This window comes from Diprion similis, chromosome 11 (assembly GCF_021155765.1).
Source record: "Diprion similis isolate iyDipSimi1 chromosome 11, iyDipSimi1.1, whole genome shotgun sequence".
In the NCBI taxonomy this organism is placed as follows: Eukaryota; Metazoa; Arthropoda; class Insecta; order Hymenoptera; family Diprionidae; genus Diprion; species Diprion similis.
Window position 1 is genome coordinate 11,389,153 of NC_060115.1, and position 12,622 is coordinate 11,401,774.

Genomic DNA, 12,622 nt, shown 5'->3' on the forward strand with positions numbered 1-12,622 from the left:
CCTAACACTTAGAACTATTCGTTGCGTCTTTAGTCAAAAAAAGCTGCTCTATTATTTTCACGGGCTTCGATTTCTTTGTAGTCGGTTACAGTAAATTTGTCTCGATGATAGCAAGTGATAACAAGTCCAGCACAATAGCAAAACGAGCCCATCAACAATATGAAACCCAAGTAACCCACGTGCCGCAAAAATGCTGTAGAAATAAACGGTGAATGGGAATTTCAATTTATTTTCCAATTATATATTTTCAAATTCAGCGCCTCGCTGACGAGAACAAGATAGTTTTATCGACTGTCCGGCAAGGACGAAAATTAGTTATAAAATAAATGCACGAGGTGACGCCACCTCTGTGCCTAAACTAAAAAAATAGATGGATCAGTGAGAGTAAGTAAAATCCGGCGGAAAGCCTCATAGCGGTTTAAATCCTCGGACAAAATAAAACAAACAAAAACAAAAGACTTGACACTATTGTCTTGGCAATTGTCATTTTTTATGTTTGATAGTTGAAAATGATATTTTCGAATTGGAACGGCATAATTTCGGCGCCATCTTACAGTATAAATAAACAGTTTTCCGATTTCTAGAGGACTCAACTTAATTCACATTAGCAATCAACGCGATGTGTCACGTATAGTGCATTCGAAACTATGTTTGAAATTATATGATACATCATTTGATATGTAGTATCGTACAGTTGGAAATCGTAAAACAGGACGTAAATTCGACTCGGACGCGGCGTTGTTAGTTGAATATTTCATTCATAGATGGCGAACGGTAAAAGAGTACTCCCGTTAGTGCTATACACGGTCTGAGTTTAGTATATAATAAAGTCGATATCTACTACCGATGTACTGCTTCGGCAGTACATATACTAAAATTGGAACGATACAGAGAAGATTAGCATGGCCCCTGCGCAAGGATGACACGCAAAATCGTGAAGCGTTCCACATTTTTTGAATATGTACGACTCCAAGCTTACCGCGACTCAAAATCAAGGATCTTGAAACTACTATCACTTTGACTCTCAACATGTTAGTTTTATCAACGTAACATGTGTAATTTCCTGCTTCTGCCTGTGTGACACCTGATTTAAAAAATAAAAAGAGTAGAATTTGAACTGCCGACAAAATGGGCGGGCATGAATATTTTTCTCCTCGGTTTAAGAGAGCTAAACAATTACCGTACCTAGCAAATACAGCGTTCCGTAAGTGTCCACCAAGACTCTTGGTTCTGGATCCTTACTGCGCACAGATTGTCCTGTTCCTTTTTTCAAAACAATATTATCCTTCTTCCAGACGACGTCGGTTTCCATGTTCGACCTGATTAACAGTCGATGATACTAATAATATGTCTTAAATATAATTATATGTTAATTAAATTGTTAAATTGTAATTTGTAATTTTTTTCTTTAGTAATACGTGAAACATTGTAATCCATGTTATTTATTTTCTCGTTACTCGGGGCAAGTAATCGTCAGATGAGCATCCTCTGCCAAGACGTATCTCTTCTTGTATCTGAATTTATGCGGCCTATGCTTTTTGGATCGCGAACATTTCTTACATTTTTCTTGCTGTATAAATTCCGGCAAGTCTTTTGTCGCTTTACCGATTTCAGGATATTCGTCGTACAATTCCTTGGAGCTGAAACATCATTATGTCAAGAATTTTTGCGTGAATGTTCATCGATTTGCTATCATAAAAATCGGCGAAGAAGATTTGAAAAATAGAGAAAGAAACTGCAAGTTTTCCTGTCTTTACATACGCAAATAAAGGTTTAATACAAGATAGCACAGCAATCTGTACATGGCTCGTTGAATTCAATGAAAGTAAACGCTGTGCACTGCGTGTAACGATATCGCACGAATTTCGTTTCCTGCTGCAGTTCGTTATTCTTTTCCCAGTGGTTAAATTTAAACTGACAAAAAATTATTCTCACCGACACGGCCACATGGGCGTCTTCAAAAATAACGTGAGCACACCTTCGCCCCGTCGTTTATCGTGTGGCGTTTCCTCCGACGTATTATGGCTTGATTCGCCTGGAATATCCAACGACCGCTGATCTCGCGTTGAATCATTTATGGTCCTCTTGACTCTGCACATAGCAACTCTCTTTCTATAGCCACGTTTACGAACGCATCGCTCGCAAGGACTCCAGGGACCCCATTCAGACACGATCTCTAGCTTTATGCCCATTTTTCGGATATCAATTAGACCCGGCATCCGGGAAACCTGAGGGTGAAAATTTAGATCCTTTTTGATTAATTCGAAGATGATATGTGCAGTTTCTTTCATTTACTTACACAGTTGGAACTTATGATGAATTATTGAAATAAGCTGATATTTCATATAAAATCCCAGAGGTCTCAATTTAGTAAAGGTCGATTAAAAATCTAATTTATTACTTGAAGGTATAACTTATACAGCAAAGCGTAGAGAAACTGGTGCTAAATTTGTTTCGTGATAAGCCACCCAGTCTGACAGATTTCCAGTTTGTCTGTAGATTCCTGCCGTGTTCTTGAGTATAGCTGAAAATTTTTTTTTGCGTGAATGTGGAAAGTAAGAAGTCAATTAATTGTACTAATATGACATTCAAAACAAAATCTCGTATTTTTCAAATAAGCGCGACTAACGTTCTAATCTGTAGTTAAATTTTGATTCTACTTCCTGGCCACTAGACCCGTGGCACTTGTATAGGCCTGCGTCTTTAGCCTCGAAATCTTTGATAACCAAAGATAAGTCCGGAGTAACGTGAAGTCTATTGTAGCTCATATTATTCTCCATTCCCCATGAGATTTCCGCCTCTGGAGTAGACTGGTAACGGTCTTGTAAGTACCAAATCTTGGGTACCCTATCATCCTTTTCGTTACTAAAATTGTTTTCAGAAAATTACTGTTTCGTCTTAAATGTTATCTAATCATTGATACCTTAAAACAAGTGTATTTGAACCTGTAGATAAAAGTGACTTTAAGTTGTTATATTTCCCGCTCACCAGTAATGGCATTCTAGCAAAATTGTCGTATCTACCTCAGCGTCAACCAGCAAATACAAGTCATTTTCTTCAGATCCAATTAATCGATCTTTATCTCTACAGTACTTAATAATATCAGGTCTTATATCAAAATTTATAACTATCTTAATGTTTAAAAACATTCCCAACAAAAACCACACGTTTCCCATCCTGGAGGTTTGTTTTTTGCTAAATTATTCCTAACATGTAAAATAAACACATCGGCATCTGTACTTTCATATTTGACAGCGTCTGATTCACGGTTTGAAGCCATGAACCCAGCTTCTCATTTGAAGTTTCAAATCGAATCGCCGCTCCCGGCATTTAGCGGCGGTGAACCGGCGGAACGGACGGAATCGGACTATGAATTGGCGTGGGGGTGATTTGGCGGAAATACGTACCCAGCATGCACTGGCGTACGTCAACATGGCGGACACTATTGAAAGTGAGTGAAATTTTCATATTTTTTCCTAAAATTAAGTCGTTCAAGTCGAACAAAGTACAAATGCATGCTAATAATAGTAATCTAGGCTTAAGTGATAATAATATAGGGCATAATTGACCCGACTTCAGTTAAAATTGAGTTCGTAGTTAACGTTTGAAACGGGCACGGCGACGATGGGTTCAAAATTTCAAAAATGACCAATGCAGAATTCAAGCGGGATGACGAACCCTCCGAGGAACAAATTTGGTTTCGCGGATTAGTTGACTGGACTCTAAAACGCCGAATCCTTGAATTCCACTAACGGTGTATAACAATATTCTTGACTCTTCATTAAGCAAAATACTTACAGGTGCGGACATGCTATGTTTACACACGTTGCTCACAGAGATTGGTTATGTTTAGCCCAGTTTAGCCCACTCGTATTCGTAGACACCTCAAAATCGTAGACAAACTAGCAAAGGTTAAATTTCAGTCAATTCTAAGATGAGCAAACTCTGTAATAATTCGTAGCTACAATTCCGAACATTCAAGACATCGAATCTTGCAAAAAATCACTTATCCAAATATGGCTTACTTCAAATAATGCTAATTATGTTTAAAAACAATCATTTTTCAAATCATATCTTTCGATGAAACCTTACTCGACGCATCACTGACTTCACATTGTGATTCATCTGTGTGCGAATCCACATTTTGTATTTCTACATGTAAATTTCAAGGCAGTGTGTTATTTACTTAGGGTATATAAATACTTATATAAGGTAAGTACAAGACCTACGCGTATCAGTCTCCCAACACTTTTAAAATAGTGGATGAATCATTTGATTTATATCATTCAAAGTCATCGCAACCAAGCGGGTCGTATACCAAGTTGTAAATAAACAAATATTAATCATAACGCTTCGACGCGCAGTTAATGAATGGATAAGTTTTGTTTCTTATTAGTTAACGTAAGATTACTGGTTGACTTTGATGTTCCTTAAAAGGGGGAAAATTCCAGTATATTCAAAGGGCAAATAATGCAAAACTGTGTTTGAAGTTCCTGAATGTTTGGATTAGGTTAAAGGTTAAAAAAATTAGTTTGCATTATGTTGGCCAGATGTTAACTGTTAAACCTCTTGGCTTATATGTGTGTAGGCATATTCTTTGAAGGTTCAACTTATTTATCAGATATGTTACATTTATCCTCTTAAATATTGATTTGGTGCGATGAAGAATAATTTTTGATCGTTGAATTCTATTTCTTATATAGTTTGTGAAATATAGTCGACCAAATTGCATTTTCATTTCAGATGAATCGGCCGAAACCTTGCTGTCGATTAAAAACGGTGGCTACCCATTGGCTAATGAAATTAAAAAGGAAGCCTTCGACGATGACCTGATGGATCTGGACGATCAGTCACATTGGAATAATTCTATGGATGATTCAAATATGGACCCTGAAGATTCGGAACCTATGCCTGAGTTGGGGCCTGCGGCTTTGGGGCTCCAAAGGGTTGGAACGCAGCCGCCACCGAAACCCAATCCCCCAACACAACCAATTCAAGTATTGAATCGCCGAGGAATGCCTGCTAGGATCAGGAAGAAGAATAAATTGTTCTACGATGACATTCTCGTCAACCATCCGCATCATAGGTAGATTAGGAATTAATGTTCATGTGTTTTTGGTGAACAGACGAGATACTGATTAAACTCTGAGGCCTGATTCAATTTATGCTTGTAATTTATGTTCTAGAATCAAAAAGGATCCTAATTTGGAAATGAAACATTCTCCCAAAAGAGTACCACGGCCATCCCCAGCTAAAAAACAGAATAGACATGTCAGTGAATCAAAGAGAAGTACGGGTACGCCGTCGCAACCATCGACTCCAGTTACTACACCTATAAAACAGGAAAAGGAGCCAGAAAAACCGGCGCAACCAGCTTCCCCTGACCGAAAAATCGGACAGAAGATTGGTATGAGACTGAGAAACTTGCTAAAATTACCCAAGGCACATAAATGGGTCTGCTACGAATGGTTCTACAGTAATATTGACAAGTGAGTAATGTATCTGAAGTAATCTGTAGCATTTTTTTTGAAAGATTTTACCAACGGTTCTTATTCAAGAAAAAATATTAATACTCTTTAGTTTTGATCACATCACCTACAATAGAATGTAATCTGAACATTGACCGAAGATATATACTTCTCTAGTCAACGATCTGAGTAATGCATATGTATTCAAATTCTGGTACAAATGTTGAGTAAACGTTGATTTGGACACTCTATCGATTCAAAGTTTTTTCTTTATAATAATGGAGCTATTTCTATTAATAATGGAGCAATTTGAATGGTACTACCTATTTTTCTTGTTCCAGAACGCTTTTTGACGGTGACAACGACTTTATGATTTGTTTGAAGGAGTCGTTTCCACAGCTTAAAACACGGAAGTTGACACGAGTGGAATGGTGTAAAATACGGAGAATGATGGGAAAACCAAGACGGTGCTCGCAATCGTTTTTTGAAGAGGAAAGACGAGAGTTAGAGCGGAAGCGACAAAAAATTCGTATGCTTCAGCAGAGAAAAACGGCCGATATAAGTAGCTTTAAGGATCTGCCTCCTGAAATTCCTTTACAGCTTGTTATCGGAACAAAAGTTACAGCAAGACTACGAAAACCACAAGATGGCCTTTTCACTGGTAGCATTGACGCAGTCGATACCAGCAACAACACCTACAGAATTACCTTTGAAAGAGCGGGTCTTGGAACTCACAGTGTGCCTGATTTTGAAGTTCTGGTAAGTCAATGATTTACCCATATTCACTGTTTAGTGTCTGTTGATCATCTTTATTCGACTTGATTGAATAAACTTTATTTTGTTTCAGTCAAACGAACCACCAGAAACCATTAGTGTTGCTTCTTTCGCGCAAAAGTTTAGACCTCGGATGGTGCAATATGTACCATCACCTCCCTATGCGATGAAATTAATGTCGCCCAGATTAAATAATGACCCTTTAATATCTAACGCCTCCGTATCAATCCCAAAAAAATCGCATATCGGTGGTACGATGAATGGCTATCCCTTAAAACTATTGGAGTTTATGGTAAAAGTCGACAAAATATTAGCGGCAAAGAAAATCAAGATAACGAAACTGAAGGAAATGAACAGTGAGGCGGAAAAGAGACGATCTTTCGGTGAGCCTTTGCCAGCTGACTTTGAGAGAAAATATGCAGGGTAAGAATTTTGTTTAGTAATTCATTCAACAGGAACAATGAATAGATTCAAACAAAATTTTCTTTGTGATTACAGGATAGTAGTTGAGCTTGAAAAGATGAATGTAGCGCTTCAAGATTTCTTGAACGACGTTCAAGAATTATGTCAAGAAATGGCTCCGGAACCAAGCGTTGCTGCTATGCTGGCTCCTTCTCATTTACGGGAAAAGTGTCATCAAGAAGCGGCAGATATGGTTGCTAGAAATGATGTCATTAACGATAAGGCACCGGCAAAGATGAGCGAACTTGTCACAGACCTTACTGCCCTCATGCTTCAAGTAAAGGTAAATCTAGTTCCTAGTTTCACGCGCGTTTTTCTAACAAATTCTTTGTATGCAGGATTCCAAAGAAGAATGAGGCTGACTATTGTAACGTTATTTCAAATGATGCATCTTTAGAAAAACTCGTTATTTTACAACTTTGGAGGATTACCTGAAATTTAGGGAATCATTAATGAAGCATGAACAGATTCAGATTTTGTTAATTCAACTTCTTCTTTCCACAGAGCTTGTCGGATTCTGACCGAAATGCATATGAACTGAAAGTACTTCAAGGAACCATGGAACAAATTAGATCGAAACTGAGTCCTCAAAATCAACAGGTGTTTCAAAACTGTGTTGAAATTCATATGCAGCATATTCAACTTGGTTTGGGAAAAATAGGGGCTTTAACGCCATTCATGGCTCAAAAAGTTTAGTATTAACTTTGTTGAATCATCATACTTTTAATGAGTGGCAGGCAGTAATTTTTAGGCGCGTGCAAGAGTATTCTGTAGTCTAATGAAAGTTTATTCGAGGAAAATAATAGTTGTACTACACTTGCACGCCTCTATTTACTGTAATGATTTGATGTCCGCCTGTCGTCACTTTTCAACTAAAAGTTGATTCACGCTATCCAGCATGGACCAGTACGACCTGGAACGAACATTTATCGGAATTTCCACGGCATTCCTGCGGAACAAGCACCCATTAAGCAACAGTTAGCCACAGGAGGTTCAATGGCCAAATCTCTAAGCGTCAGCGATTTGGCTCTTATGGGATTACTTCTTGACGAGAACATGTCGTGAAAGCTAAAATATGTGGACGAATATAGGTGCAATGAATATTTAATAAAAAATCAAGAGATGACACACATTGGACACGTCTGATTTAAAGAATTGATCAAGTATGAAAAAATTTTTATTAATAGGTAGTTTTGTTACAGCCCGTGTTGTATGATGTGAATCAATCTTTACTATCCAATTGTATAGATCCCTTCATCGTTCATCAGGCATACTTATATTTCATACATTATGTCTACATATTTTTTTTTCGTTTTACAAAAAGACAAAAAGTACGAGGAATTGCAATTAGGAATGGTAATAAGTTTTGAACCAACGTGGTGTAAAAAAATTTTACATCTTATATGAAAAAAATTCTTCTGATCTTTTTGCAATAATCAATATTCTCTTGACATCGTAAAAAATTTTTTACTCAAGTCACTTATTTTGAATTAAATGTCTACATAATGTATCCAGTATCTTATTGTGTACTTTATAGAGGTGTGATATGGAATGATAACTGCAATATCAAACATTATTTCCGGTTGCACAATTTTGTCAGTCTCACTTTGGTAAAAGTGGGAAAAAAATTAATTTTCTTCTTTTCTTTCATCGATATTTCTGCACCACTGCTAACGTTCAATTACACAGTTAATACTTGCGTTGAAAATAATTATGTATTTACTTAAAATTACAAATATATATATCTTACGATTAAAACATTCAGTAATAATATTAAATCGTAAAAGAAAGAAATTATGAAAATATTGTAGTAGAAGAATGTTGTGTTGAATACTTGAGACGATTGAAATATTTAATTAATATTATATACGTTCATACCCTAATAATAAATGGAGAAAATAATATTTTACCGAAATTAAAAAGTATGAGGATGTATAGAATATTTTGAGTTGCATATATTATAAACGCGCTATAAATTGTATCTAAAATAATAGATGAAACATAATTTGATATAATGGAGACTTTCAAAACAAATTTATAAATCCCTGAATTGCTGCTTGTTGAGGAAAAGGATACTTAATGGAAGTCAACTACATGTAGCGGTATAATTTCAGATGCTTTATTTATATACAGTTAATTGTTTAACAAGGTGATTATCTAACAGTGTACTTTTGTTCGTATGAAAGTATCGTGGAAACTCAGTATAATTCATTTTATTTCCGTAATATTTATTTCAACACAGGTGAAAAATAAAATTTTACGGAATAAAGGCTAATGATAAATTCACAGCAACGCGTACCTAAGATTTAAAAAAAAGTTAATCTGAAATATTTTGAATGTCCGACGTATGTACTACTGGTCAATAATGAGGGTTTATCCGTTTAAATCTTTATTCAACTGATTACCTCTAATCATCGGTGGTTACTCATTTGTCTCATTTGTGAAATTATTTTATTATATCTTTGATTAGTACCAACAGATATAGACGTTGTAAAGTTCGATCTTATGCTTCACTAGATCCATTTGCATTTACGTTAGCACGTTATCACCTACGATACGACAATATCGTCGATAGTAGAGCATAGAATCCATTTTACATAGATTTATTTGCTGTCTCTCATAACTTAAGTAAGTTAACATTTCTTATCGCCACTAAAAAAAAAAAATTTATCCTTATCTGCAGTACCAATTTGTAGGAACTGTCGGTAAAATTTATTTTGCAGCATTCATAAAACCAAGACCAAACGATCTCATACATAAAAGTGGCATTTATTCTTTCTAAAATCAAATGACGTGAATAGGGAATATTCCTGTTATAAATTTAGCAGAAAACCACTTATTTGAGTATAATTAATCAACATATAAACGCATCCGACTTTAATTTGTTCCGAATGCGCATTCACGTGATTTATACAAAGCTTGAATTCGTTTGTTGCAATATTTCAATTATTGATTGCGATTGTGATCTTTGCGTAAATGTAAAATTGCCGAGACTGTATTCTATTTGTGTATTATATCTATGCCAATAGTACTAAGCTGTAAATGTTGTACATTAACATTTATATAGCATCTTTAGTTTCTGATAAGAAACACATACACATTCACGATTGCTTTGCTTTCATTCAAGAACTGACATCCGCCATAATGACTTATGGATCGATGTCCGTTGAACAATGGTCAGTAGGCATGATTAAAAAAAATCATTTCTTGTGCTTATTAAGCTTCTCTAACAACGCATCAGCGTCCTCGCTTGTTTTCACTCTTATCAAAACTGGTGTCGGTGGTGGTTTCGAATCTGGTGTTGGAAGAAGAACCATCATAACGTTATTCTTTCCCATACGCTGCATTGGAATGCCCTCAGTTAATATGGTATTCAAGAGTAAATTTCCACACGAAGTATCGGCACGCACTATCAGTTGTGTTTTGTCGTTTGGTGTAGGTTTCAGGAACAGGGTACCTACTCCTCGATCAGTGAAATTCCCATCCTTTTTGACAAATACCTTGCATCTGCAACAGGCAATTTATATCTCATAAATTTCATCTACCATTAATTTCGTGCTATTGTAGCGAATTAAAAATGTCTATAACATAGTGCGTAATACATAGCTATATTTACATTCCATATGAAAAATGTAAATAAGAATCATTCGTTTCTTTCAACCATCTTACCGTTGTTCATAGATTGCATCTTCTTCCGTGATTGGTTTGAAGTCTGGTTTTGGTGGTTCGTCATCTTCATCTTTTTCTTCGTCTTCTTTCGTTTCTTCTACTTCTGTAGTTTTAGCCACATTGCCAAAAGAAAATGGTTTTCCACTGCAAGGAGATATATAGATACAGAAGAAGGCTGATACTGCTTCAATGTTTTGTGAATATATGGGTAGAAAAACATGAAAACGGACTACGAAATTCATTGTAACAATCAGTGAGAATTTACTCTGGCAAAGAGACATACCCTCCGAAACTAAATCCTGCCGTAGCTGTACTGGTTGCTGAACTTTGGCCAAAGCTGAATGTGGCTGTGGGGCCAGATTGTGGAAATGAAAGACTTGCTGTTGGCTTCTGATCAGTGATGGCAGATTCACTTTCAGTTTTCTTATCTTCTACAGCTGAATACGATGTACTTAAAAATGGATTTCGTTCAGTGGAAACACTGCCAAAAACGCTTTTGACTTCCGAGGTGATTTCGGTATTCCCGAATATCGACTTTCCAACATTGACATTTTTGAAAATCGATGATTCGCTCTTCGATTCTGCATTTCCCACTGATGAATTATTGAAGACCGACTTCTCAGTCTGTGATTCAGTCTTTCCTGTCTCTGAATTCGACTTACTCTTAACAGGTGAACTTTCCAAGCTGGATTTTTCCGCAGTCTTTTCTGGGCTCAAAATGGTCGAGGCGGTTTCCTGCCCGTGTTTAGCTTCAATTTCTTGAAGATGCTTTTCATAATCTTTAAATATTGGGGTTAAAATACAAAATGGATTTGAATCGACATGTGACTTGATCCATTGAGTGACGCTCTCGTTAAGTCCCTTCAATTTTGCATAATAATCCGTTGATTTTTTGAAAATCTTTCCACCTTCCTTTCTAGTTGGAAATTGCTTAGCATCTGAATTTTTCGACACTGATTCCTGCTTCGACGAAGAAGAATCTTTGCTTTCTGGTCCGTTTGCTGCTGTGTTTGCCGATCCATTGCTCGGACCTACTGTATTAACTACCGTTTTTTCACTACTCTTGGTATTTATTACATTACTAGTGTTTGCAAGGAAGCTGAAGGGTGAAGAACCTGCAGGTACGGCAGTTTTGAATGCAGTAAATGCACCAAACGCTGCCTTTGGTGCATCCTGAAACAGTTTCAAATGTCAGATACAATCAAATGAATGCAAGGGACTTTGGTCCAAGAGATCCTTGTATTTTCCAACAATATTTTTAAACTTACATCTCCTCCGCTGTTGACTATCCGCCGTCTGGCAGATTTGATGACTCTTCTCTGCAAATCTTCTTTCGATGCTTTGCTAAATGTTCCTGCCTCTTCCCGAGTTTCTTCGTCATTCCAATTATCATGGTTCAGCTCTGAGGTAGCGGTTCGTTTGCCGGACATCACTGAGCCGTCTGAAATCAGAATGGTTTTTCAACGTAACCGAATTTTCGTCGGTTAAATCTCAGACTGACTGTAGTAATTGATTTACATTTAATTAATGAAATATCAGTGAACATTTTCAATTCCAGAGAATGGATGGACAGACTCTGTGTAGGAGTAATCTAGACATTAATCCAGTTAGGTGCTTATCTCTTACGAAGCATTTAGCAATTGCAAAAAGCATTAGGATTTTGATATTGAGAAGTTGACATGGCCAATACAAGTACCTAGTTACAGTGGATTCAATACGGTTTCGAGGTTATGCACAGGATTCGGTCGAAATAGAATTGGACGAATTTCGTTAGTTACCCACTCAAACAGTTTCAATATATCGCAATTCAATATGACTTCCGTAAAAAATAAAAACCAGTAATCGATCGATATGAAACTGAAGTAGGAGTAAAAAAAAAAGTATACATTTATAGGTTAACCGCCATTCGATAGGGGGGATCGGGGGTATGTCTGAAAGTGGCGATTGTCAATTTATTATTCCAACGATCAGACGTCGAGACTCTCTAGCGTACCTGAGTTTGATAAACGGGATACAATCTGTCGATGGAAAGTCCACGTTGGCCACGTTACTGTCTCTATTTGTACGATAATATCTTGCGAAACATTAATGAAAACTGGCAAGTAAATGTTCCGCGCTGAACTGGCGCGTTAAACTTTTTGCCTTTTGTTAAAAAAATGTGAAGTCGGGGCCGGCAATCGCGGTGTCTGTGAAGGGCCGAAGGGGGGATAAAAATTCGGGAGTTCTGGAGCAGGCCGTTGTCACGACGA

General features: G+C 36.8%; 2 protein-coding genes and 1 non-coding gene across 6 annotated transcripts; 2 read left to right on the forward strand and 1 right to left on the reverse strand.

Moving 5' to 3' along the window:
• Nucleotides 1-848: 848 nt before the first annotated feature.
• LOC124412797 lies at nucleotides 849-954 on the forward strand. Its single transcript, XR_006929814.1, has one exon. It is a non-coding gene; the product is annotated as a U6 spliceosomal RNA (small nuclear RNA).
• Nucleotides 955-3,341: 2,387 nt separating this feature from the next.
• Nucleotides 3,342-8,948, forward strand: LOC124412472 (protein lin-9 homolog). Of its 4 annotated transcripts, none has more exons than XM_046892353.1 (8): nucleotides 3,342-3,451; nucleotides 4,744-5,086; nucleotides 5,187-5,489; nucleotides 5,810-6,227; nucleotides 6,316-6,665; nucleotides 6,741-6,987; nucleotides 7,209-7,394; nucleotides 7,602-8,948. In XM_046892353.1, the coding sequence occupies exons 1-8, from the start codon at nucleotides 3,370-3,372 to the stop codon at nucleotides 7,767-7,769; spliced, it is 2,097 nt and encodes a 698-aa protein (XP_046748309.1). In that variant the 5' UTR covers nucleotides 3,342-3,369; the 3' UTR covers nucleotides 7,770-8,948. The 4 variants fall into 4 exon arrangements, with proteins under 4 accessions (XP_046748309.1, XP_046748310.1, XP_046748312.1 ...); XM_046892354.1 differs by lacking the exon at nucleotides 3,342-3,451 and adding an exon at nucleotides 3,502-3,800; XM_046892356.1 differs by lacking the exon at nucleotides 3,342-3,451 and adding an exon at nucleotides 3,502-3,756.
• Nucleotides 8,024-12,555, reverse strand: LOC124412474 (nuclear pore complex protein Nup50). The gene is made up of 5 exons (XM_046892363.1): nucleotides 12,367-12,555; nucleotides 11,642-11,814; nucleotides 10,657-11,546; nucleotides 10,374-10,517; nucleotides 8,024-10,211 (listed from the first exon to the last, which is right to left on the reverse strand). The coding sequence occupies exons 2-5, from the start codon at nucleotides 11,801-11,803 to the stop codon at nucleotides 9,905-9,907; spliced, it is 1,503 nt and encodes a 500-aa protein (XP_046748319.1). The 5' UTR covers nucleotides 11,804-11,814; nucleotides 12,367-12,555; the 3' UTR covers nucleotides 8,024-9,904.
• Nucleotides 12,556-12,622: the final 67 nt, after the last annotated feature.